At 45.8% G+C, this 23969-nt stretch overlaps 1 protein-coding gene across 1 annotated transcript in view; it reads left to right on the top strand.

Moving 5' to 3' along the window:
• The window catches only part of BAZ1B (bromodomain adjacent to zinc finger domain 1B), a 769492-nt gene that overhangs the window by 117853 nt on the left and 627670 nt on the right, over positions 1 to 23969 (top strand). Inside the window, exon 5 of the mRNA XM_069614785.1 lies at positions 13889 to 14010. Coding sequence (XP_069470886.1) covers positions 13889 to 14010 — 122 coding nt within the window. The remainder of the gene's footprint in view (positions 1 to 13888; positions 14011 to 23969) is intronic.

The following is a 23969-nucleotide window of genomic DNA, read 5'->3' as shown; positions in this document are numbered from 1 at the left end:
TGGGTGACTCGTGGATAAATTGGTTGGACGTGCATGCAGATCGCTGTGGAGTGGCTGCACATCTTGGATTTCCTCATGTGGATGTGCACTGGCATGGAGTGCGTGGAATGAAGAGGCTGGATTTGGTTCCTCTTTGTGCTACTTTGTTGACGGTGTCATCCAGACATTATTTATTGTGGAGGGAACAGTTTAGGACATCTGTCTGGAATTTCTTTGCTATTTGTAATGAAAGAAGGACTTGGGGAAAGTCATGGGCATGTTTCCAAACTCCAGAGTTATTTTTTCTTGTATTGCGCAGAGACAAGTGTGGCTGCGTTCTTCATTTGGTGCACAAATGGAGAAAACGAGGCGCAATGTCATCAAGGCTGTTTGTGCATTTTCGAGAGATGTCGGCATGTCCTTTTCACAATGAAAATATTTTTCGTAGTACAGACATATTTCGCAGAGATGGAGTCCATCTTACTCCTGCTAGGAATCAGATTTTTCTGCGAAATATAAAAAATGCATTACAACCTATTTTGGAAGTATACCAATCCTTTTTCCAGTAGCTGACTACTTGAACTTTTTGAAACACAAACACCACAAAAAGGCTCTTTTCAGAGGCACCATTTATTTGCATTTTTAAAGCGCTCATACAGCCCGGGGGCATCGAGGCGCTGTTGCAGAATATTTTTTATTTTTTGTTGTCTTAGTTGCATATTTATAAAATACCCAGAGGCTTCTAAGCGCGGACCCGGGGATCGAACTTTAGTTGCTTCGTGTTGCCTTGCTTCCAAGGCGAGCGCGTTGCCACTGAGCTATCCTCCTCGATGAGTGTAATGGTTTTGATATCGCAGCACCCCAAAAATGTTAATGTTCGCAGACTTCTAAATGCACAGTGCCCTGTAGCATTTCATTGGCACTTCTATTTTTAAACTGTGAAAGGTGGCTCTGAAAGAAGCCTTAAAAAAATATTGGTTGTTTTTTAAAAAATTTTTTTTAACAAGACACAAAAGGAAGGGGCACCAAACACGGGGATAAGAAAAGGCAGGTGGAGAGAGGAAGATGTAGGCTGGGCCTTTATCAGGTAGTGAGCAGTTCTTCTCATGCTCCCGGACCGCAGCCTCGAAAGCACTTCGAAGGGCCCCCCTTGCAGAGTACTGCGTCGCAGTACATACACAGTACTGTGACCCTCGAAAGGTATGTCTACTGTATAGGGCGTGCAAGGCAGCTTGAGGAAAGCGCTGCCCCACAGGAGTGTCTCTTGTGGTGGCAGGAGCAGAAAAGGATGCTGCGGCAGAGGAACTCTATCTGTTTATGGCAGGGGACAAACCTACGAATTGCCCCAGCGTAGAACGACCTTAAGTGTTGCTTCATGCAGGTAGTACCGTAACTGTACAAACCTGGTTTGCCACGACTGAGCACCAACTGGCACTCAGTGCAGCGCACTATGTTTGCACAAGCTTTGGGTACTCCAAGAGTGGCAAACAACCGCCACACCCAAGATTCACGGGGGCTGCTAGTAGTAGGGACTTTCACTACATCACCCGGGTCATCCTCTTCATCCATCTCTGCATCCTCACGCCTGTTCCCCTCCAGCAGCAGCAGCCGTGGATGCCATCAGGACAGCTGTCGTGAATGAGGAATAGGAAAAGCTGACTAGTCTTGGTCAGCAGAAAGCCAAAATAATTCCTGGTAGTTTCCAAAAGGAATTGAGGCAGGAGCAAAAGCAGGTCCAGCAGGGATTGCAATAACCACAAATCTGCAGTAGTGCTCTGTCTTGGACAGAGACAGAATGAGAAGTAGCTCTGGGGTGTGGCCTTTTATAGAGGTGCTGGGCTTCGCTTCGCAGACAGCTGCGCTGTCCGCAAACACTTCAAACACCAAAAAGAGCTCAAAGTTCCAAAAAGGATCTGGATAGCTAGGGAGATGGTCTGGGACATGTGCAGGGGTGAAGTTTCACAGCAAAATGCATTGGATTGTTCAAAAAAGCACTTTGCTTGTCCGGGGGCCCGGACTGTGTTCGCGAATAATGACCCACGCTTAGCTTGGGTGCGGTCACATGGTGACGTCGCTGACACGTTCGCGAAAGGGACGGGTGTCTGTAGGACACCAAATGCGCTGCTTCGGTTGTGCGCATGCGCGCGGGTGTTCTACGGACAGTGTTCGGTTCCCCAAACTAATTAAAAGTGCGACACAAGTGCATCGGACAGTTACGGTCAGGCGAGATGTTCTTAGGACCGGAGGGTGGGATGCGCATGCATACAGGGTCCCCGAACTAATTAAAGGTGCGCCATAACTTTGCGGACAGATTGTGTCCTACGAACATCCCCATTTTGATTACGGACAGTGCGAACAGGCAGTGTCCTTAGGACACCCTCATTTTGGTTAATTGCGGACATCGCGGTCAGTTGGTCCGTCCGTGGACACCCTAACTGCCTTTAAAAAAATAAAAAAAATGTATATGTATATATTCAACATGTTGGATGGTAGGGGAGGAATGGATTGAAGTCTCAAAGTTTTTGGTGATGGGGATTTTTTTGGGATGGTTGACTGGGACCTGGAGAAGGGGTACAGGTGCATGTGCAAGGCATAAATTAGTTTTGAAAAATTGATTAGCAGAGTTTGCTAATTAAACATTTTTTGATTAGCAAACAGACCCATTTGATTAGTAATTGTGTGCTAATATTAATGTCATCAGAAGTTATTAGTACCCAAGACATGAATTGAGCAACAATACAGCAGTTTTGCATACCGCTGAAATAAGACATTAGCTAGAGGAGTCAGACCTTCTGAATTCTTTAAAATTCAGATAGACCTGCAGGTTGGGTAACTTGGTTTCCCCGTTTAACCTAAGAGAAATGCACTCGACCCATAGCAATGGAGGAGAACACATTTAAAATGTGATTAGTGTACAATGGTGCATGGCACTACAAACCCACTTTGTTTGGCACACTGATGCCACCCAGTGGTCCGCCATGCACAGTGACATTTTTGACATGTAACATTTACTTGGTTTGCTATAAATGTCGAACATCTCTTGCAAATGCTACTGGCCTGTCATAAAATGTACTCGACTATGCGAGTGGGAGAAAAGACTTTGTGAGCCACAGCTGAGTGTCATAAAATGTAAAAGGTTTAGCTGCATGAATGGACACAAATAGATGAGAGAAAAAGGCTCTGAAACAGTTTGGCCAGCTGTCTCCTGTAGGTGGTAATATATAATAGTCATCCCAAAGCAAAGCGAGCACTGGAGGCTAACTAGTGTTTGGTATTGCAATAGATCTGTAGATGGACGGTTTGGATGAAACCATTGATCATTACTTTGTGTTGGCATTTAGTTTGCTTTGCTTATTCATTATGAACAAGGAAAGAAAGACTTGGAGTGGATTGCGCAGCAGGCCGAGAAATGGGCAAACTAGACAGAATATTTTATATTTTAGTTTGTGGTCATCTGAATTTCAGGGTACCTGGTATAAAGCAACTGGGTGATGATCTAGAATATCAAGGAGTATGGGTTGCAGTTGCGAGATGTATACAACCTGCAGGTTAGAGAACTAGGTTTGCCCACAAAAGCATTCGATCATGCGATCCATGTTCAAAAGTATTCACTCGTCAATGATGTATCTTCCCCAACAAAATGAAATATTGTTGACAATGAAATTTAGATACACAAACCTAAACTTTACTGACTGTGAAGCATAGAGATGATGCAGTGTTTTACAGTATCAATACTTTAATCATGCATTACGTAACAACCTATATTTTAGGAATGGAATTGCAGGACTGTATTTTAAAAAAAATATAGTTGACTTACTGATCTTTGCCAGACAGCCTATAGAAAGCTTAATAAAAGTAGCATCCCGATTATTTCTGGTTTGCAATTATTTGTAAAATAAATTCTTGCCTAGCCCTTCCACACATGCCTTTGGCACTTAAGAGAGAAGATGACTACTGCTACACTTTCTCTCCATTAGGTCTTGAAGAGAAAAGAGGGGAGAGCAGAGGGCAAGAGGAATGCAGGGTGAGCTGTGCTTTCATTGAAGAGGGCAACTTAAATAGCCATCTTTGCTATAGAAGTGTCCATTTGATTAGCAAACTGACCGAATTGCATAGCAAATTGCTATGCGACACCGCTTATTTTATTCCTTGCATGTGGGACAGTGATTGTAGAAAACCATATCATGGAGAAAAAAAATCAAAGTTCTTCAAAATAATGAAATTGGTCCAAACGCTGTAGATGAATTTCCACAGTATCTGTTTCAGTATTCCTATTTTCTGTATGTTCTGTTAAAAAAAGAAATATTGGTACATAAAATGTCTAATTGGCTTACTTTGAAAACAGCCGTGTCTACCTAGTATCACTGTTGTCACTCATTTCGTGGCAGGGAACATTATCTTAAAACCACTGCAAATTACTAGACATTTCTGTGTAAAAAATGTTTTTAGTGTATCCTTCTACAGAAACTTTATAAATGTAGGAATTGATGTAGTGTACTGACCAGTTTGTTTTTTAGTTTTCCTGTTACTGCTGTGTAGGTGTGCTGTTTATTTGTTGTGTAGTTTCTGTATAAAGCATCAGTGAGGTAATTATGTTGGAGGCATGCTTTTTTTTTTGGTATGTTCCATTATGGTTAATATGCTATGTAATTGGACTGTGTTCTTGCATATACAGTTTGCACTTTTTATCGCTATAACTATGGGCCCTCCTTGTATTACCTGAGTCGGTAATGGCCCTGCCGCGATGGTCATAATTGCTTAATTGTGTTACTGACTTAATTCCAGTACATGAATGAACTCTTATACAAATGTACACATTGTCTGTAGCATGTGACATAGAGCTGCAATATTCAAAACCTTACTATATTGGATAGTAAAGTGATTCTTTTGTTTCGGAATTTTGTGCACCAACACATGTACCTAACAATGCCTTCCTTACTTTACAATTGTACTAGTACACACAAAATATAAAAAGACCACAATGTATAGAAATAGGAGTGCATAGAGGGAAAGTAAAGTAAGCAAAAAACAGCAACATTACCAGAAAGTGTTCCTAACGTAACTACTTAAGTTCATGCACAGACATAATTGCTGTGTCTTAAAGCGGCTCCTTCCCTTATGTATGTGTATTGTATAATGTGAGTGGATTCTAAGGAAAGTAGTGTAGAACATAGAAGAGTAAGGTCTACAGATTACCTTTTGCATTTTTACTTCCCGACTGTCGGTGAAGAAACCCACCTGGCCTAGATATGTTGAACAAAAAAGAAGGGGTAGCCAGACATGTAATGTCATGGTTATTAGTCTTAGCAGTGCATGGTGGTGGCGCAAGTTATGGTTGCTTAGCTTACCATAACTGGTGAATTTCAGGGGGTTTTCGGTTTTACTTGTAACCATAACGTCCCTTTAACAAATGTTTTTCACTGTGTGTATATACAGTGGACGTCACAGTAGGGATAGTGTTTCTGGCACGCCCTAGTTCGACGCCCCCGTTTCCAGTTTCGAAAAACAAACTGTAATACTCTGCAGCTTCCACTAGATGTCGGCCTATACACAGCATGTGAATCTAAGCAGATACAAGCATCAAATACGATTACAGTGAGTAATGGATTTAGATATATATCTATCTCTGTTGCTTACGCAGTCATTGAGAGACACTACCCCCCCCCCCCCGTTAAGATTCCTCCGGAAACCGATGTTAAAAATGTATCCTTTTTATTAGATAATCTTGCGCAGCACATAGCTAGTAATAAGTCCATTCAAATCGTGGCTCTCCCAGTGTACGGCCCACACATAACAAAGTTCACGCGTTTAGCTGTATTCATTTTGCTTGACCACAACAGGTGATCCACATATTCGTTCAGTTTAAAATACCCCATATGACACGGTGTTGACCACAGAAAGAGGACTAGTTTATGAGTTTCTGTAGGGCATGGTGGTGTCCATCTTAGTGGGTCAACCTCAGCATTAGATTCCAATGTCTCAGTTTTTTGCCCGTGCTCTCTCCAATTATACATGCACTAACTCTCATGTCAGTATTACCATCATGCAAATTGTATAATGTTGCTCAGAATCGGGTATCAATATTAATGCTGTTCGTGACACTTTCACAGCAAAAAACCCATTGTAGCATTAGAGAGCCATATCACATATGTATTATGCAATTCCATTGTGCAAAATTGCAGATATTAGAGTGCATAGTGCCTGCAACCAGTTTAAAGTGTCCAGTGCATCTTAATTTCTACGAATCTATGTATTTCTGAGGCTTGTAGAATCTGCTTAGATCACATGCTATGCATAGGTTGACATCTAGTGGAAGCTGCAGAGTATTGTTTTCAAAGACGTCGACAGGGCGTGCAGTAATACTATCCCTAGTGACGTCCACTGTACCCATGGTCCTTCACACGTCGAGATCCCTCAGATTGTTTTTTTTCCCCGCCATTGTGAGCGGACGCGTCTCGCGGAGGTCCATTTCGGCTGACACAATTTACTTATGATGAGTTTAAAAAAAAAAGTTTACTCTTTCTGTCCTTTTCCTTCCGACTTCGACAAATTCATCGCAGTGGAAAAGAAATGACAGCGCCGTCTGACGAATTAGAGTCAACGGATCCGATCGGCCTTGGAAGGCCCACAGTGCCTAGGACCAAATGATACTAAGAGGTAGGAGGATGGGATATTTATACTGCTCCACCAAACAAGCCTCCAAACTAAGGGAAACCCTTCACAAAGTATACAAAGCTTGGTGGGCAGTGTACTGACCAGGTGGGGCATCTAACTTTGGCTGGATCAACTCCTCAAAGGGGGAAAAAAACATGTAACTCACCATATTGGAGTGAGAAAGTAGATGACCAGGTTAGTACTGCAAAATATATATCCAAAACAAACCTATATCAGAATATATATTAATTTTATTAAATTAACAATGATTAAAAGGAGATCCTTCAACAAAGCAATTCATGTTTTACAATACGAATGTGGAAAGTGCAAAAGACAAACTCAAAAGAATACTAGACAGGAAACAGCGACGGTAATCAGGACTATAATCAATCAAGTCCCAAATTTAGACTAGAGAAACAATCGCTATTCTAAAACTTTTTTTTAGAAAAATCAGAAAGAACACTCAAAAGAGTCAACTCAATCACCCACAATGTGCTCCAAACTCAATTACACCAAAGTCCTCACACTATCATAAGCAATCAACCCAACATGTTTCGTTCCTCATACATCCACATCACACATAGTAAGGGGCAATTCATCAGGGGGTCGTATTAAAAAAAACACATTCACAAAAAATGATTGTGTAGCTTTGAAGGCTAAAAAAACAGGCGAAAAGGCAGTTGTAAAAGAAACTCAGCAGAAACTCCTGGTCATTACCAGGGCCAACCACGGGTAAACACGATTAGTATGGTGCCGTGGTTAAACAGTAGAGAGGGATGATCGATGCATCTTCATCACCTCGGTCTCTGATCCTGCCAAAGAGATGCTGTCCACCTATGAGTGGGTAAAAGTCACTAATACCTTAAACCCACCAGACTGTTGAATAACAATTCTGCAGAGTACACATTAGCAAATGTCTAGTGCCTCCAACCCCATAATGCATTGCAAATTGTGCCACGCACCAGCCAAATTAATTCTCTAAAATGTTATTAAAAGATTTTATAAAAAGAAGGGAAAGGGAAATGACCAGAATTTAAAGTGAACAATGGGTCAATGATGTTAATCCTAAAATTCATAGCCACCCTCTGCCTTCCATATACCCTGCTTGTAGCGGGGCTACAAACCACAAGGCATGCCCTCAGTCACACGGTCTGGAACAACCACTCGAACTTCACAAGATGTTCAATAAGGAGTATTCAAAGGTGTCTGTGTTTCTAACAGGACTTAAGCCACCCCACACAATACCATGAGGGGGGGAGGGGGGGAGGGGAGGAATTCTACAGTGGTTCAACTTATTGCTGTTTAAATATGCAATTCGTCACATATTCATTCCTTTCCAAATTAATGTGCTCGGTGGAGCCATTTAAAGCGTACATAGATAGCTTGGGCGTTGCCGAACACGAACCAACCCGCCCGGAGTCACAGCAGTGCCAAGAAAGCGAAAGACAACAAAGCTGTGGTGATTTAACATGTGGTGTCGCGCAGCTATAACCTGTGAATAATACACATTAAGACTTCAATTCCATACCAGTGGAGTGTTGTTCTTGCACTCTGTCTAGCCACGATTCCAAAAAGGAGAGGGGCGGAACAATTAAGCAGTCGGATATCGACTAGCAGACACGTCAGGGAGCTGATTATGGCTGCATTAGGTCAGATTTAACTGTTAAAAATGAGGGGAAATAGTTGTATGAAACACTAAATCCCACGACTCAGTACCCCCGGGGGGGGGGGGCGCACTCATTGTCTAGGGTTCGCAATCTAAATGTGTATAAAAACACAGTGCATCCACCACGCTATTTTGTCCCGAACAAAAGGGGATAAAAAGGGGTTGGGGGGGAAAGGGGGAAAGCAACACTTACCTCATATATTAATAGTAGAGCTTCAACGGAGGGTTCACAGTACTCCCTCTGTGTGATCGTGCTCCGGCAGCAACAGCACTAGGAACCTGAATTAAGCAAAAGATCCTAAATCGTGCTGTCCGGCTGATGTACTTATACAGATTCTGACCGGCCTAGGTCCTTACAGTAGGGAGAGTGCAGGCGGTCATTGTACAATGCATTTTCCCACCTGGCAGCCTTTCCCAAACATGGATAGAACACCCTTTAAACTCTGTCCCATGTGTAATGAAAAATGTCTGTGGATGGACCGTGTGTAACCTGTGTCTGAACCGCGATCATCACGAAGGGCACTGTTGAGCTCGCAAGCTCTTTAAACCCAAGACCCTTAAAGATTGCAGACCCCAGTGCTGGGCCCATCATGCAATGCAGGTCGAGGTTGATGTGTAGGTAGCTTCCAGCGACTACAGCATCGCTGTCTTTTCTGACGGCGATGGGGAACAGTAAAGTTCCCAAGTGCGAGCCCCCGACCCTAAGACAGGGCGGCGGCTCTATTACGGGGACGACACTCTCGGGGCGATTGAGTCTGCGCTGTTGACCGAATGCCCTGATAACAGATCTAGGGGAAGATCTGTAGATTCCCTGTCCTCTGTGCACTTGAGGTCCCGATCGCCCTATGACCGGCCCGGAAACCAAAGTACGCCGCCCATAAAACATCAAATGCATGTTGGCAGACGAGGCAGAGGTCCTTTCCAAAACTGAGTTGATATAATTCGTCAATCAGTGGTAAAGTCCAAAACAACTGGTTTATCTCACCTGGTTATGAAATATGTCCCTGAGTCTGTTAAAGGCTATGCATACCAAAAAGTCTTCCTCCGTGTTCTAATCACAAGTCCCATAAAGACCAGGACACTCCTGTCCCACTAGAAGACGGTTCTCTGGCTGAAGCCTTACAAAATAAAGGTCTATCCACACCTACACCCTTAGTACAAGTCCCTACCCCACCTTACCCTGGGGTCACCCCCAGTTCAGCTCTATAGACTGCAGAGGACATAGATAGGGTGATGGAAAGAATGACATTTTTTTTTCAAATGTTTTCGAAAAAAGAAGAAAAAAAGAAGAAAAATCAGGCTATCACATTTTCAGGTAACGCCTCCTACTGCTCAGGCTTCTAGCTCCCAGCCACTGCCTTCTTCCCAGCCACCAACAAAAAGGTCTCTCGCTACAGCGGAGCTTTGACATTAATACAGACACTGAAGGGGATAATGAGGACTACCAGCACTCTGAGTACTATGTTGGGGATGTTGATGAAGCAGAGGTGTATACTATGATCAGGATGTTGATTAAGATGAAGCAGCAGAGGTGTATACCATGTCTTCGCCAATCCAACAAGATTCCCCAGTGCCTGATTCACCAGTAGATAATCCGCCCCTCTTCAACTATGTTTTAATCAAAGCAGCTGAGCAGTTCGGTATTCAAACACAGGAGACTCCGCAGGACTATGTGGGATGGATTTCACACTTCACCCACGCATGGCCAGGAATAACCACAGACGAGTGCGTGCTATCGATAGTAGCGGGAGGTTGTGTGAAGCTCCTTCAAAAAACATTGAACCATCCCCCGCATCAAAGGAAGACCACAAAAGAACAGCTAATCTTTCTAGAAGTCAACGCGTTGCTTCTCAAGGACTCCATAAGAGATTGTGCTGTCTGAGGTAGACTATGGTATTTATTCAACCTACTCTTTCTAAAGAAAGATCGAACTATACACTCAGTGTTAGACTTACGCCCTTCATTATATAAAGCCACAAAATTCTGCAGGACAACGCTACAAGAGGTAATCCCCCTGATAAAGCAGGGTAATTGCATGGCAACACTGGTTATGAAAGCTGCCTATTTTCATATTGCAATGTTTCCAACGCGCAGAAAACTCTTGCGTTTCAAACTGGGAGACTAGCACTACCAATTCAATCCAAGGGTATTCACCAAGGTAATGGCGATGGTGGCAGCAAACCTTCACAGGGAGGCAATCCCAGTGTTGCCTTACCTGGACGACTGGCTGATCACGGGAGAATCACCACATCTTTGCAAATAAAGCACGCAAAGAACCATAAACCTTATCTTCCCATTGGGATTCTCAAGTCAAGTCTTGTACCATAACAAAACAGTTCCTAGGAGCTGTATTAGATACAAGAGCAGGCTTGGCCTTTCCATCCATGGAAAGAGTGCAAAACATGCTTCGGCAAATACCTCTATCAAGCCGGTCTCAGATAAGCGTACGCAAAACAATGCGGTTACCAGGCATGATGGCATTGTGCATATACCTGGTCCCACGCGCACGTCTGCATGCGCCCAATGCAGGAGTGGTTGGTGAAACGGTGGTCTCAGGCAAGCGGTCAGTGGGACGATCTAGTGGTCGTTTTGCCAACACTAATTCAGAACCTACGCTGGTGGACAAGGGAAAACCCTTCCACGATCCGGAAGCGCAAGCGATCGTTACAGACTCATCACTCTCCGGCTGGGGGGCTCATTAACTTCACCACTCAGAACATGGTCGGTGGACTCGCATCACAGCACAGAGCAACATCAACCTACTGGAACTACAAGCAGTATTCAAAGCACTTCAAGCATTGGAAGCACAATTAACAAACCAGTCGGTTCAAATTCAAACGGACAGCACCAATGCAATGTTCTATGTCAACAGGGGGGCACACACTCAAGTTGGTGCAGAAAATATGGAAATGGACACTCAGACGGGGGATGTCCCTATCCTCCCAACATGTTGCAGGGGTACTCAACACTCTAGCAGACTCTCTGAGAAGAGATCCCCTACCAGAAGAACACGAGTGGCAACTAGACTCTGGCGTTGTAGGCCACATCTTCTCTGTAGGGTTACCCCATACTAGACTTGTTCGCTACAGCAGAAAACAAGCAATGCCCAGACTTCGCATCCAGATTCCCCCAGCCAGACTCCAAGGTGAACGCCCTTTGGATGAACTGGTCAGGGAAATTTGCTTACGCTTTTCTCCCGACTCAATTAATGAGCAGGATAGTGAACAAGATGCACAGAGAACATATGGGTGAGACAACTGTGGTATCCACACCTGCGTAAACTGGCGATGTGCCATCCTATCAAACTCCTGTTCCAAATCAACCTGTTAACCCAACACGGGGAGCAACCATGCACCCACAACCGCCCTCTATGAACCTGGCAGCATGGCTCCTGAAGCCAGAGTTTGGTGACTTAATCTACCACAGCGGTATATGGATATCCTCAAGGAGGCACGAGAACCAAATACCAGACACTGTTATTGCGACAAGTGGAGGAGATTTGTAATTTGGTACCAGTCAAAACAAACCCCATTGAATGTACTCCTTAACACATTCAAAATGATATGCTCCATTTGTTCAACTCTCGGTTAGTATTCAACTCTATAAAGGTCCACCTGGTGTTTTATCAGCCTATACCACCTCTCAAAGTAAAGTATCGTGGTGGAAAATTCCAGTCATTAAGGCATTCTTGGAGGGAGTAAAGAGACTCCACCCTCCAATTTCAAACCCACCGCCAGGATGGGATCTCAATGTAGTACTAGCAAAGCACATGGGGGGGGGGGGGGGGGGCGACATTCGAGCCTATGCATAAGTCCAGTCTTAAACATCTGACATACAAGACTGCCTTCTTAGTGGCTATTACATCCATTAGAAGAGTTAGTGAATTACAAGCATTGTCTGTGCAGGTCCCTTTCTTTATTATCCATAAAGATAAATTGGTTATCAATCTGTTTATTGAGCTTCCGGCTTTCTTTTAGAATCCAACTAGCTCAGGTGAGGTAAAACTCCACACAAGATGTGAGGAGGGCGGTCCTTATTACGTAAACAAGACCAGGCTTAGGAAAACGGATCAACTGTTTGTCTCCGTAGCACCAGGCAAAGGAGACCGCGTTTACAAGAATGCCATCGCCAGATGGATAGTCGGGTGTATACAATTATGCTATTCATTATCAAACAAGACACTGCGTTTTATACCAAGAGCTCACTCCACACTGAGCACAGGAGCTACTCTAGCTTTTATTGCAACTGTCCCCCTTGACAGCATTTGCAAAGCAGCTACATGTAGCTCGGTACACACTTACACTCAGCACTACTGCATTGACACACAGATGCACAGGTGGGACAAGCGGTTCTAAAACATCTATTTGCCACTGCTCCTTCTCACGGCCCTCTGCTCGCTAATTTATGCATAGCATGCGATTTAAGCAGACTCCACAAGCCTCAGAAGGGATACATTACCATAATCAAATTTCTGATGCTTGTCTGCTTAGATTCACATGCTCCCACCCTTCCTTCCCCTGTGGAGTAGAAGGTGCATAGATGTTTCTCTGGGTTGATCTGCAATAATCTGCTTTATTACACCTGTACTCGCGCTCCACTTCATTCTTCCTCATGTCAGCAACAAAACAATCCGAGAGACCTCGATGCTTGAAAGACCATGGGTACAGTAGACTTCACACTAGGGAAAGTATTACTGGCACTCCCTGTCGACGTCCCTTTTCAAGTTTCAAAAGCAAACTAATACTCCACAGCTACCACTAGATGTCGGCCTATGCATAGCATGTGAATATAAGTAGATACAAGCATCAGAAATAAGATTACGGTGAGTAGTGTACCCCATACACAAACGTCTTGGTATCGGACACATTCATACTATAACTGCTTGGTGTTCTATTCAAGTATTTGAATCCGTGAAAGATCCAATGCTGAAGTCCTAGTTACTTACCTGTAACTATTTCTCCAGCATTGGTATCTTTCATAGATTCACATGCACCTGCCCTCCTCCCTTGGGGAGAGACTGCTCCCTTTTTCCTCTAATCGGTCATCAACTGTCGGCCTTCACGGCTTAAAATCTGAAGATGGCTGACTGGGGTGCAGCTTTAAGCCCTGCCACATCATTGGTTAGGGTCTAAAGGGACCAAAGGCAGTGGAGGGACTGCACAAGTGAGATGCTACACAGGCCCTATGGGGCTGGGTATGTAGCATTTCCTTAAGGACAAGTTTGGCATATAGTTGATCATTATTTAAATTCGAGGATTCCCAGTCCGACTGGAAATATTCAAGCATTTGAATCTATGAAAGATATACATGCTTGAGAAATAGTTACTGGTAAGTAACCAAGACTTTCATTACCTAATTCTGGCTGATCTTTTCTTTCTGAAGAATTGTTGGAATGTCATGAGGGGAAGATGAAATGGTGTGTGCAGTTTAACACCAACATTTATATTTAATTGGCACTTATTTTTTTTAAATGGAAATTACCAGGCTCCCAATCTTTGAATCGGTTGTGGTGAGGAATGTAGTCTGTTTCTTTCGTTTTTGTCTACATTGCTGTGAGGTAATTACTATAATCTGTTATTCTTTCTTCAGGTGACCGTGCTCGTCGGTCTCCCCGGAAACTTCCCACCAGCCTTAAGAAAGAGGAGAAGAAATGGGTCCCACCCAAATTCCTTCCGCATAAATATGATGTCAAGCTAGTAAATGAAGACAAGGTAACTAACCTTAGTGAGGTGGGAGACTCGAATAATTACTTGAAATGCTTTACTTGTTAGTAACACTAAGGTTTCCTGCAATCTTTTACCTTTTTGGCAAACAGCTGATATGGCCAATTCCGAACATGCATGCTACTTAGTCACCTTCCCTTGTACCCTTCGCTCCCTGGTTTCAGGATGCATGTCCCCAATTAGTCAAACTTTGAGAGAGTCACTTTGAAAACGTGTGCATGTGTACTAACTGCTGTGATGTGTCATGAGTAAGAGTTGGACACAGAGGCATACTTTGATTGTTGTAAAATTGTATTCAAGAGAAGGGTTTGGAGGACAACCTACCTTTCCCTATAGCAATAAGGGGTTTCCCTGCCTCAACCAAAATAACTAGTGTCCAAAACCTAAGCTGACCCTCATTCTAAACTAATCAAAGTGGAAAGGGTAAATGTTCTTTTGGCTGTATCCTGCAGCTATACTTGGCAACTTCAACTTAAAGTCCAAAATGTTGCAAAAAGGAAACAAGTGTTCCACAAGGATATGGAGTGTTCCCTTCCCCTTGAATTCCAGTTCCTTTACAGTTTCACACTATCAACAGATATGAATTTCGATTGTTGCCACAAAATGAGGCTTGCACCGTCAAGATATAGCTTCTCTCGACAATCACAAGTTTCAATGCATCAGTTTAAATGGCTCACCTCCAAGAGATTGTTCCTGCTCTGTCAGAGAATAGAACTTCCTCTTGTTTGCAGATTTCACAGCCAAGAGATTGCTTCTCCTCTCTTGACGGAACAACTCATGTTTTTATTTTTTTTATTTCATCTTTTATTGATTTTAAACATCAAAGGAAAGACACGGACCTACATCAAATCGGCAATATCACAATCATTTTCCTCATCCCCACCACCTTGTGGCAACCATCCAAACAAAGTCCAATGGGGATTATGCATGACCTACAGAAGTGTTCATATAGCTACAGTTCATCTTCTCAATGTACCCCTTAAATCCAAGGAAATCCCCGCGGGGGAGGGGTCCCAGACACTTGCCCCCCCCCCGCCACACCCCCCCACACCCTTCCCTCGAATTAGGTTATAATGCAACAGGTCTACACATCAACCAAAATCACTCACAATCCCATGTATTAAGGAACCCCAGCCAACCCATTTCCACCACAGTACTTCCCTCGTGGAGGGCCGCTGTCATCTTTTCCATCAAATGTCCTTTGCCTTTGCTGACCATTCCCCTGACCCGGCAGCCGCACCCTCTTCCAGTGGCTAGCCAAGCACGCTCTAGCAGCCAACAATGGGAAGCGTGCCATATGTGGTAAGCCCCTGTATTTCCCCATCGCTCTCCTCAAGGCCAAATAAAACCAGCATGGTGTCCAAGGGACACAACATCCTTTCCACTGTAGTTAACCATCCCAAAACTTCAGTCCAATATAACTGCACTTTGTTACATGCCCACCACATATTCCAATACATGGCATGTTCTCCACACCAGGCCACCAATATGGACTGAACCGCACAAATATTCTGGAAAGGTGGACCTGTCATTTCCACCTATGGAGTAACTTGATACCATGGAGCTTACTGGCATGATATAGATGTCTTAATCTCTACTCCATATCCTAAGCCATAGCCCCTCATCAATTTCTCTACCTAGATCTCTCTCCCATCTGGCCTGAAGACCCACCATCCTGCCCCCCTCGCCACCCGACGCCTCAATCAGCCCAGCAAACAATGCAGAAATAAATCCCTGCATCTCCAAGCGTGTATAAAACATGGTATCCTCCTGAGGAGTAAGCTCCCTCTGTGTTGGTTAAGATTTTCATTTCAGTGCTAAATCCTCCTGACCTGTGTCAACCACAGGACTTTTTGATGGACAGTGATTATTTTTCCCTTATCCCTAGGTGAGTGGGAATCTTCCCCCCTCTCACCTAGTCGTTTATTCTTTATGGGTGACCTTTTTTATGTCTCTCCATAGTGTGATTGGAGTTAGTTTCCTACAACTTTGGACTGATTCTAAAGTACTAAGACGGCACACTGCTTTTTAAATGCAGTGTCTTCCTTTTAATTATTTCTTGGGTGAACTACTGTTCCCAAGAGGTAAAGTGGATTCACACCCCCTTTACATTGATATTAGTGAGCCAGCACAACCCACCGTAAGTGGAGTACTGGGGGATACAATGTATCTCCTTTTATTACTTGTCTAGTAACATTTGTTATAGTTGCAAGTTTACTTGAATTGCTGGTGGCAGTGAAACTAGGTTTGTCTTTGTCCTTATTACTCGCAGGTTGTCAAATCAGCCTTGGTAATGCGCAAGAGGGTCACCATTCTGCTAAAATGGTGGGCTTCTTCTGTTTGCCATTTATCATTTGCTCGTTTCCTAGGTCGTCTTGACCATGGTTGAAGTTGTCTTCAGCCGGAATCCTTTGTATTTCCCACTGAGGCTCCAGAGTGTGAGAAGGCATGAAGCGAGGGAGGAATCAAACTTTTGCAGCCTTTGTCTTTAACCTTGCCTGAAGGGAACCATTTCCCACTGCTGTGCTGTCTGTCCTGATTGGACAGCTAGACAGCCCCCTTCTGTGAGTTTGCAGAAGTTGTGCTGTAGGTCCTGATAAAGACTCCAATTCTGGGACCATTGGAACCAAATCCGAAGAGGAAGATGAAGAAAAGACGGCTGTAATGATTTCCAGTGACGAGAGTCTGTTGTGTAACCGGAGCCTGAAGTGTAACCCTTCCTTCCAAGCGACCTGGGGGCCCTGTATGCGACGACTCCTACCCAAAGGTGGGTGAGATCTGCTAGTCGCACAAAGACCTGCCAAACAAGCCATCCCTCAATTTGCTGTGACCGTCCTGGGCTGCTAACCACCATTACCAGGGTCCACTAAGACGGAGTGCAGTGCATGATCTTCCGTCCGAATCTTTTGGTGGACTTCTGCTGGACCCCCAGAGACCATTCGAATCCCTGAAGTCCCCTCACCAGAGTACAGGACCAAGAGATATTCAGTGGTATTCGTCCTTCCTCTGGTTCCTGTAAAAAGGCGCCATATCCAGACTCAAAAACAAGGAAGAGGCTTTTCCTGGCAGCCTCCTCTGGCGCCGGCGGCGTCTGCTGCTGAAAGAACCCAACCAGTGTCCATTTCTTCAGGCTCCAGACCAAGAATCTGGCCCTGTGCTGATGTATCATGAAGGTATTCACCCAGAAGCTCTTTTCTTCTAAGGTACTGTGTTGGCTTGGTTAAGACTTGGCCTTAAGCTTTGTGAGTCTGTGGTTGATTTGTGTGGTTGGGAGTTTGCCCATTCCATTCACCAGGCCTTATGCTGGAACACATACAGGGAGCCTTTTGTGAACTCCCTGAACACATTTAACTAACTCTAAAGCTAATAGTTGTTGAAGTTAACCACTGGAACTCTGACTTTCCTGCATCTCCCTTCTGCCTCTGAGAAAACTCCTGCTATAGAATAGGGAAGGACTTTGAGAGATGAGGCTTCTGTCTTGAAAACTAAATTTCTCTGCACTTGTAATAAGACGTGCTGCATTGTAGTTGACTCCTTTTAGGCTTGACCAAGTGAGTGGCTGCGACGGCAAACCTCCATTCCTCCCCGTCCCGCCCACCCTTCACCCCCTCAAGCCAACAGGACATGTCCTTCAGCAGGATGAAAGGTTTGATTTTGTAAAGGGTGGAGGTTTGGGGCCAGACCGTTTAGGCCTTTTTGGCTGTGTGGTCCTGGAGGGACAGGATCCTGTCCATGGTGATACTTAAGGATTTTTCTGAAGCTTGAGAGTTCCAGATCAAATCCCTAGGCCACATAATTGAGGTATGTTTGGATAAGTTGTTTAGCAGGGGACTGGGCGTGACAGATGAGGACAAATTCAGTCTTGGAGTGGTTCAGTTTGAGGCTGGGAATCTACATCCAGGACTAGATGATGGCTAGGTAATCGCAGAGACTACTGATGTCCTGTGGTCTTTTTACTCACAAGTACAAAGAAGTATAGTTTGTATTAATGGATGGCTATATCAGGATCTTAGAGGAGTGTGCACATGAAAAGGTTCGAAAAGGATTGGTGAGAGGATGGAACCTTGGGACTTTGCATCCGGACGGCCTGGTGGTAGCATGCAAGATCGGAGGTAAACCAATTCAGGCCAGTGCCAGAGAATCCCATCCTGTTTGTGCGGATGCAGTGGCCGCTGGTTTATAATGCAGCAGAGAGGTTAAGCAGGAATGAGTCATCCTTATCCATGATTTTGAGGGCTTTATTGACCACCTGGATGGTATCCGTCTCAAAGCTACACTTGGGGCGTAACCACGACTCGTAGTCGTTTAGCAGGTGTAGTTAAATTCCGGAGAGTAGTTGTGTAGGGACTACTTTTCCAAGATATTGCTGATAAACAGGAGGTTTGTTCTCCAGTATGGGGTTTGGCATGGATTCACATGCTCGTGAATATTCCCGGTCGGACCCGGGAATCCTCAGTAAAAGGAAAAAACTGTTTCACTTTCACTTACAAGCTGTCTTTGTCATATAAACCAATCACTGAGCTCTGGGTCATACTGCCCCCAGCCAATGTCTTCCCTCCACCTAAGCCCCTCCTCTGGCAGCCATCTTCAGATGTTTAACTCGTATCGGAGTGTTGGGAGTCCTTATGTTTTTGCACACTTTTTGCTAGGAAATTCCTATTTTTTTTTTTTTAGATCAAGCATGTGTGCTCTTCAACCGACTAACAGGGATCCGTTTGTCAGCATCTTTCATTGCCCCTCAAGAGCAGAATCGTCAAGTGTTTCTTCTTTGAAGTTTCCAGAAGGCCATTGGGCCTACGCTGCATGCCGGACCATGTCTGAGGGCCGGGGGGGGAGGGTTCCCTCTTCAAGCTCTTAACCAGCTGCGGTTGGAGGAATGTATTCGTGGACGACAAGCCTTCCCAGTGCCTCTACGGTCTTCACCTGACGCACAAGGAGGATTGCGAGATCTGTCATGGCTTTACCAAGCGTACCATTAAGGATCGGCACATCAGACTGGCGGAGTGGCTCAAAGCCAAGGCCACTACCCTGTGTCGTTCACAGGGGCATCACTCACCCATATTCAGACAGTCAGAGCGGGCTTCTAAGTCCTTTGAGGGCGCTCCATCTGTGGGGGCCCAAGACAGGCAAAGCACCGCAAGACTGTTACCGTCGGGGGTCGCCGCGCAAGCGGGACCCCCGACTAACCGGGCTTGCTAATCTCAATCGGCCTCAGTCTCAAGCCATCCCTCCAGTTCTTCGTTGAAGAGAAAGTCTGCTACTCCAGGGAAACTGCGGGAGAAACCAGAGCAGAACAAACAGCAGGATAAGGGGTTCGACCTGCCCGTGAAGGCCCAGGTGATCAAGTTATAGGCAAGATTGCATGCAGTATGCTCAGGGAGACAGCACCTGCTTGTCCTCCTAGCAATAGGTAACCCAACCTTTGGTGTAAGTCTGTACTACACAGGTTGGTAGTGTGGCTGAGCAGCCAGGCTCATCTCAAGAGGGGTTAATGTGAGCTGTATGGTTGGTTGTAGCACAGTTTCACAGTGACAGTTTCCTAAATAAAATAAACATTTACTCTGTTTCTCGATTAATACATTATTTATTTAACAGTCAGTTATATAAGCCTTCAGGAGGGAGAAAATTGCATCTAACACTTAAATACACTTCAAAACGCACTGTTTCGCTAAATCAGATGATACCCATTGGGGATGGCACACCGGTGACTTAATAGCTAGGACACTGTAGACATTGATTTATCACTGGTAAATTTAGAGCAATACTGAATTTTAGTGCAAAAGGTTTAGATATAGGAATAAAACAGAGGTTAATTCATTCAGAACTGGTAAGTACTTTTAAAATCCTACAATGCAAAGTAAATGTAACCTTTCCTGGGGGAAAGGTAAGGCACAAAGTCGGAGGTCAGTGTCTCGGAGCCAGGCCAGGCAAGGTTTATTTCAGCAAAGTCTAGAGAAGCTGAAGATCTTCTAGTAGGTAACAGTCTTGCACAAAGTTTTTAAAGAAGTTTGTAGAAATTGGATTCACTTGAAGGGCCACAAGCTGGGAGGCTTGTGATGGGCAAAGCTGCAAGCAACTCTGCAAGGGCAACCAAGACGAGTCTCCTGAGAGCAAGTAAGGCTACACAAGAGGCAAGCCCTCTTAGGTTTTTACAGTACCTTTGGTTAGAAGAAAACTGGATCCAGCTGCACTTCTCTTCCTGTGTAGCTCTGCAGATCCTGTGTTCATGGGCCTCGGTCGTGGGGACAAAAGGGGAGGATGTCTTGGGACTCCTGCACTACAAATGGAAGGGCAGCAGCAATGGGCAAACTTCAATTCAGCGGCACTTCGCGGTTTCAGCTCCTCGCGTCTATAGCAAATAGCACCACTGCGGTTCTTGGCTGTTGCGATGGACTTTCCTTGCGTCTGGGGTCCAGAACTCATTTGTGGCTCAAGCTTGGTCAGTACTACTTCGTGGGAGTCCAGAGGATCTTCGAGGAGCTCGGGTCTGACTTAAAAGCGATGCACTCAATCTGGTGTTCCTCTTCCTGGCCCTTGGGTTCCTGCAGCAGTCATGGAAGTACAGCCAGCTTTGAGAGGAGGTCCAGACGAGTTCGCTTTGGGGTTGATTGGTCCCACCAACACAAAGGGAGAAGTCGACCTTGCAGGGCTTTTCTAGTCGAGGCAAATTCAAAGCTTCAGCAAAGCAGCAGGACTTCACTGCAGGCGTCTCTTCCAAGTTCGTCCTTGGATTCCTTCGTTCCAGTGGTCGACTCTGCCTTCCAAGCCAAAAGCCCCGCCTTTTTATGCTCGTTTCTCCCACTTTCCGGCCTAGCTGTCAATCGCACAGCAGGGTAGCTGTCCTCCAGTGACAGCTAGCCGGCCAATTACCATTGGGTGCATTCCTGTAACCAAGGGTATTAAGCAGAGAGTTTCAGGCACCTCCCTCACTGCCCCTGCCATGCATGCTGGAGCCATAGGTGTGCTTCACTAGTGAATCCCGCCAAAGGCAAAACTAACAAAGGGACCACACCTGGTCTGGCGTGTAGAGTAAATCTCTAGAAGAACCTTTCCAACAAGAAATGGCGAAAAAAGACTGGAGCCCATTTTGACAAAATGGGCACCCGTGGGCGTCTTGCTGCAGCCTGCGGTAAAAACACACGATGGTAGGAAAAAGTAAACCACTGCGACTAGCCATTAACTGTAGGAAGGGTAACCTTAACATGTTACATGAGAAACTAGACAAAGGGGATACGAAGTAACCCCTCCAGCACCTTATTGTAAGATGGTGTGCGCTGGGTCTAGAGAGTTACAAAATGTAAGTAAAGTCAATTGGACTTCACTGCTCTTGGAAACAGCAGTGTCACCAAGAGAAGGTATTTAAACCTTTCGGAAATCTTACTTAGCGGTTTCACTGAACTGAAGGTGCTGTGTGTTAATGTAAAGATAATGCCTATGGAGTTTGTCAGACTCCAAAGTCAAAAGAAAGACCAAATTACACAAATACGAGTGGGGGAAAAAGGTCTCGCTCTCTCAGGAAAGAAATAGTCCCATAGCCTAGCAAAAAGTGCTGGGGGTCACTTAAGGTAGAAGGGAATAAGCACATTTCTGAGAATTCTCCCTAACATCCAGGTTAAATAGTCCAATTATCGCGTTGGTAGCGGCCACCCTTTAAAGGCGATGGGGGCTGACCCGGTCCAGGGTACCCCGATGGCGGCCAGGGGTGGCTCAGTGGAAAAGACCCCGGAAAAGAGGATGCAGTCCCTTAGCCCGAGACCGACCCCTCAGGACTAAGGGGGCGGGGGGTGAAAGTGCTCCTATGAACGGGTATGTCTTCTTCCGAGGAGGAAGACATGGGTTCCATCCACACGATCCCAGAAGACGTTTGGGATGACTGGAACGTAGATTGGGTGGTTGCCGCCGGCAGGGAAGACGCCCAAGGTGCTGGGCTACAGCGTGAGGCTAAAAGGAAGACCATTCTGGCGGTATCCCTCCTGGAGGACGTCTGCGATGAGTCTGGTGCTGCTGAAAAACCCTGCCTCACCCTTGGCAAAAAACGGCTGGAGAAGAAGAAATACTGGGTGCTGATGTCTGCAGTCAGTTATCACCGGACTCTGTGGTCTTGGCGGCTGCGCGAAAGTAATCCAACCCGTCGTCCTCATCCTCTGTTCCCCCGGACAGCAAGGGGAAGAAGTTGGATGCAGTGCGTAGAAAGGTAATCTACTCAGCGACGACAGTCGAGGGGACGAACGCTTAAGCTGTCCTGGCCAGGTATTACCAAGATTTATAGTACAAGGTGGCCCAGCTACTGGATTTCCTCCCTGAGGACAAACATGTCGAGGCAATGGAGATGCTTCAGGAGGGTGAGGTGGCATCGGACCACGCCATCACTGTGGCCCTGGACATTGCAGACACAGGGTTCTGCCAGATGTCAAACAGGGTTTGCCTCTGTCGTCGTGGCTGGCTGAAGGCCACCAGCTTTAGGCAGGAAGTTCATACGAGGGTCTTGGACATACCGTTCGGAGACAATCTCTTCGTAAAGGCCATCAATGAATCTCTTCAGGCCATCAAGACCGACATAGAAACGGCCCCTGTCCTAGGCATGCTGCAACAGCACCATCTGTCCTTTTGTTCCTCTTGAGGGCAGATCATCGAAAGGTTTCAGCGTTGGATCGTCCTCGTATCTCCAACCCTCCCGTTCCTAGACCCAGGAAGCATACAGTGGTCGTTCCGAGACCTTCGGAGGTGGTCATCATCGTTGAGGCTCCCAAGGCAGGGCACCGTCCTCCAAGCAGGATTGAACCGGCCAAGATGTCGGGGGGGGGGGGGGGGGGCCCTCCCTGGAGGGAGGCCGGCTGGCAAGCGTGTGGGAAAAAATCTCCACCGATCGATTGGTGCTGGACGTCCTTGCCCATGGACACACTTTGGAGTTCCAGCAGAAGTGTCCGGATACCACTGGTGGCCCGGCAGGAACAACGCATCCCTCTACTGCAGCTGGAGGTTCAGGCCATGTTTTAAAAAAAAAAGGGGGCAATAGAGCTGGTTCCGAAGTGGCTCTGGGTCTGAGTTTACTTCAGATACTACTTAGTAAGAAAGAGACCTGGGTGGAGGCCCATTCTCTATTCAACTACATCAAGTCCCAAAAATTCAGGATATGGTCACGTTGTAGCATGTGCTCGGCCAACTGTAGGAGGGAGACTTCCTGTCGTCGCTGGATCTAGAGGATGCGGAATTCTGCATCCCCATTAAAGAAAAACATTGCAAGTTCCAGCGCTTCTTCATACAGGGGAAGCACTTCCAGTTCAAAACTCTCCCCTTCAGACTGAAGTTGGCACTCTGTCTTTACGAAGTGCGCTGCTACGATGGCTGCCCATCTGTGCCTACAGGGAATTCAAGTGTACCCATACCTCGACAACTGGCTCATCTGTGCCAAGTCAAGGGACATCGCTGTCGATCACAAGGAGAGGGCCGTCCGGCTGTGGATGGATCTAGGGTACTTTGTGAACTATCCAAAGTCCGGCTGGATTCCATCGCAGGACACGCTGTTGCTGGGATCCTGGCTGAACACAGTATCTTGCCTGACGGCCACCTGAGATGCAAAGATAGCAGCCATTTTGGGCAAGGTGCAACTAGCACTGAAGATCGCCACAGTGAGTACCATCAAGTCCCTGCTCGGCATGATGTTGTTGTGGTATCTACAGAAGTCTTTGCAGGTTGCGGATGCGGCCCAAGCCCCCCTGCCGCCCCCTTTCTCCCCTCCAGGAATTCCTGGACGCCTGTTGGATCCAGGTGTCCGAAAGCTTCAAGGGCAGGATTGTGCTAGAGTTCCGTCGAGCAATAAGGTAGTGGGGTGTGCGTTCCAACATTACCGTGGGCAGAGTTCCAGAGCCCTCAGTACCAGGAGATGGTCACCACAGATGCTTCCCAAAAGAGCTGGGGAGCCCACACCCGATGTCTTCACGGCAGAG

Source organism: Ambystoma mexicanum, chromosome 9 (assembly GCF_040938575.1).
Source record: "Ambystoma mexicanum isolate Mex_15411 chromosome 9, UKY_AmexF1_1, whole genome shotgun sequence".
NCBI lineage: Eukaryota > Metazoa > Chordata > Amphibia > Caudata > Ambystomatidae > Ambystoma > Ambystoma mexicanum.
This window is presented reverse-complemented; position numbering and strand designations above follow the sequence as displayed.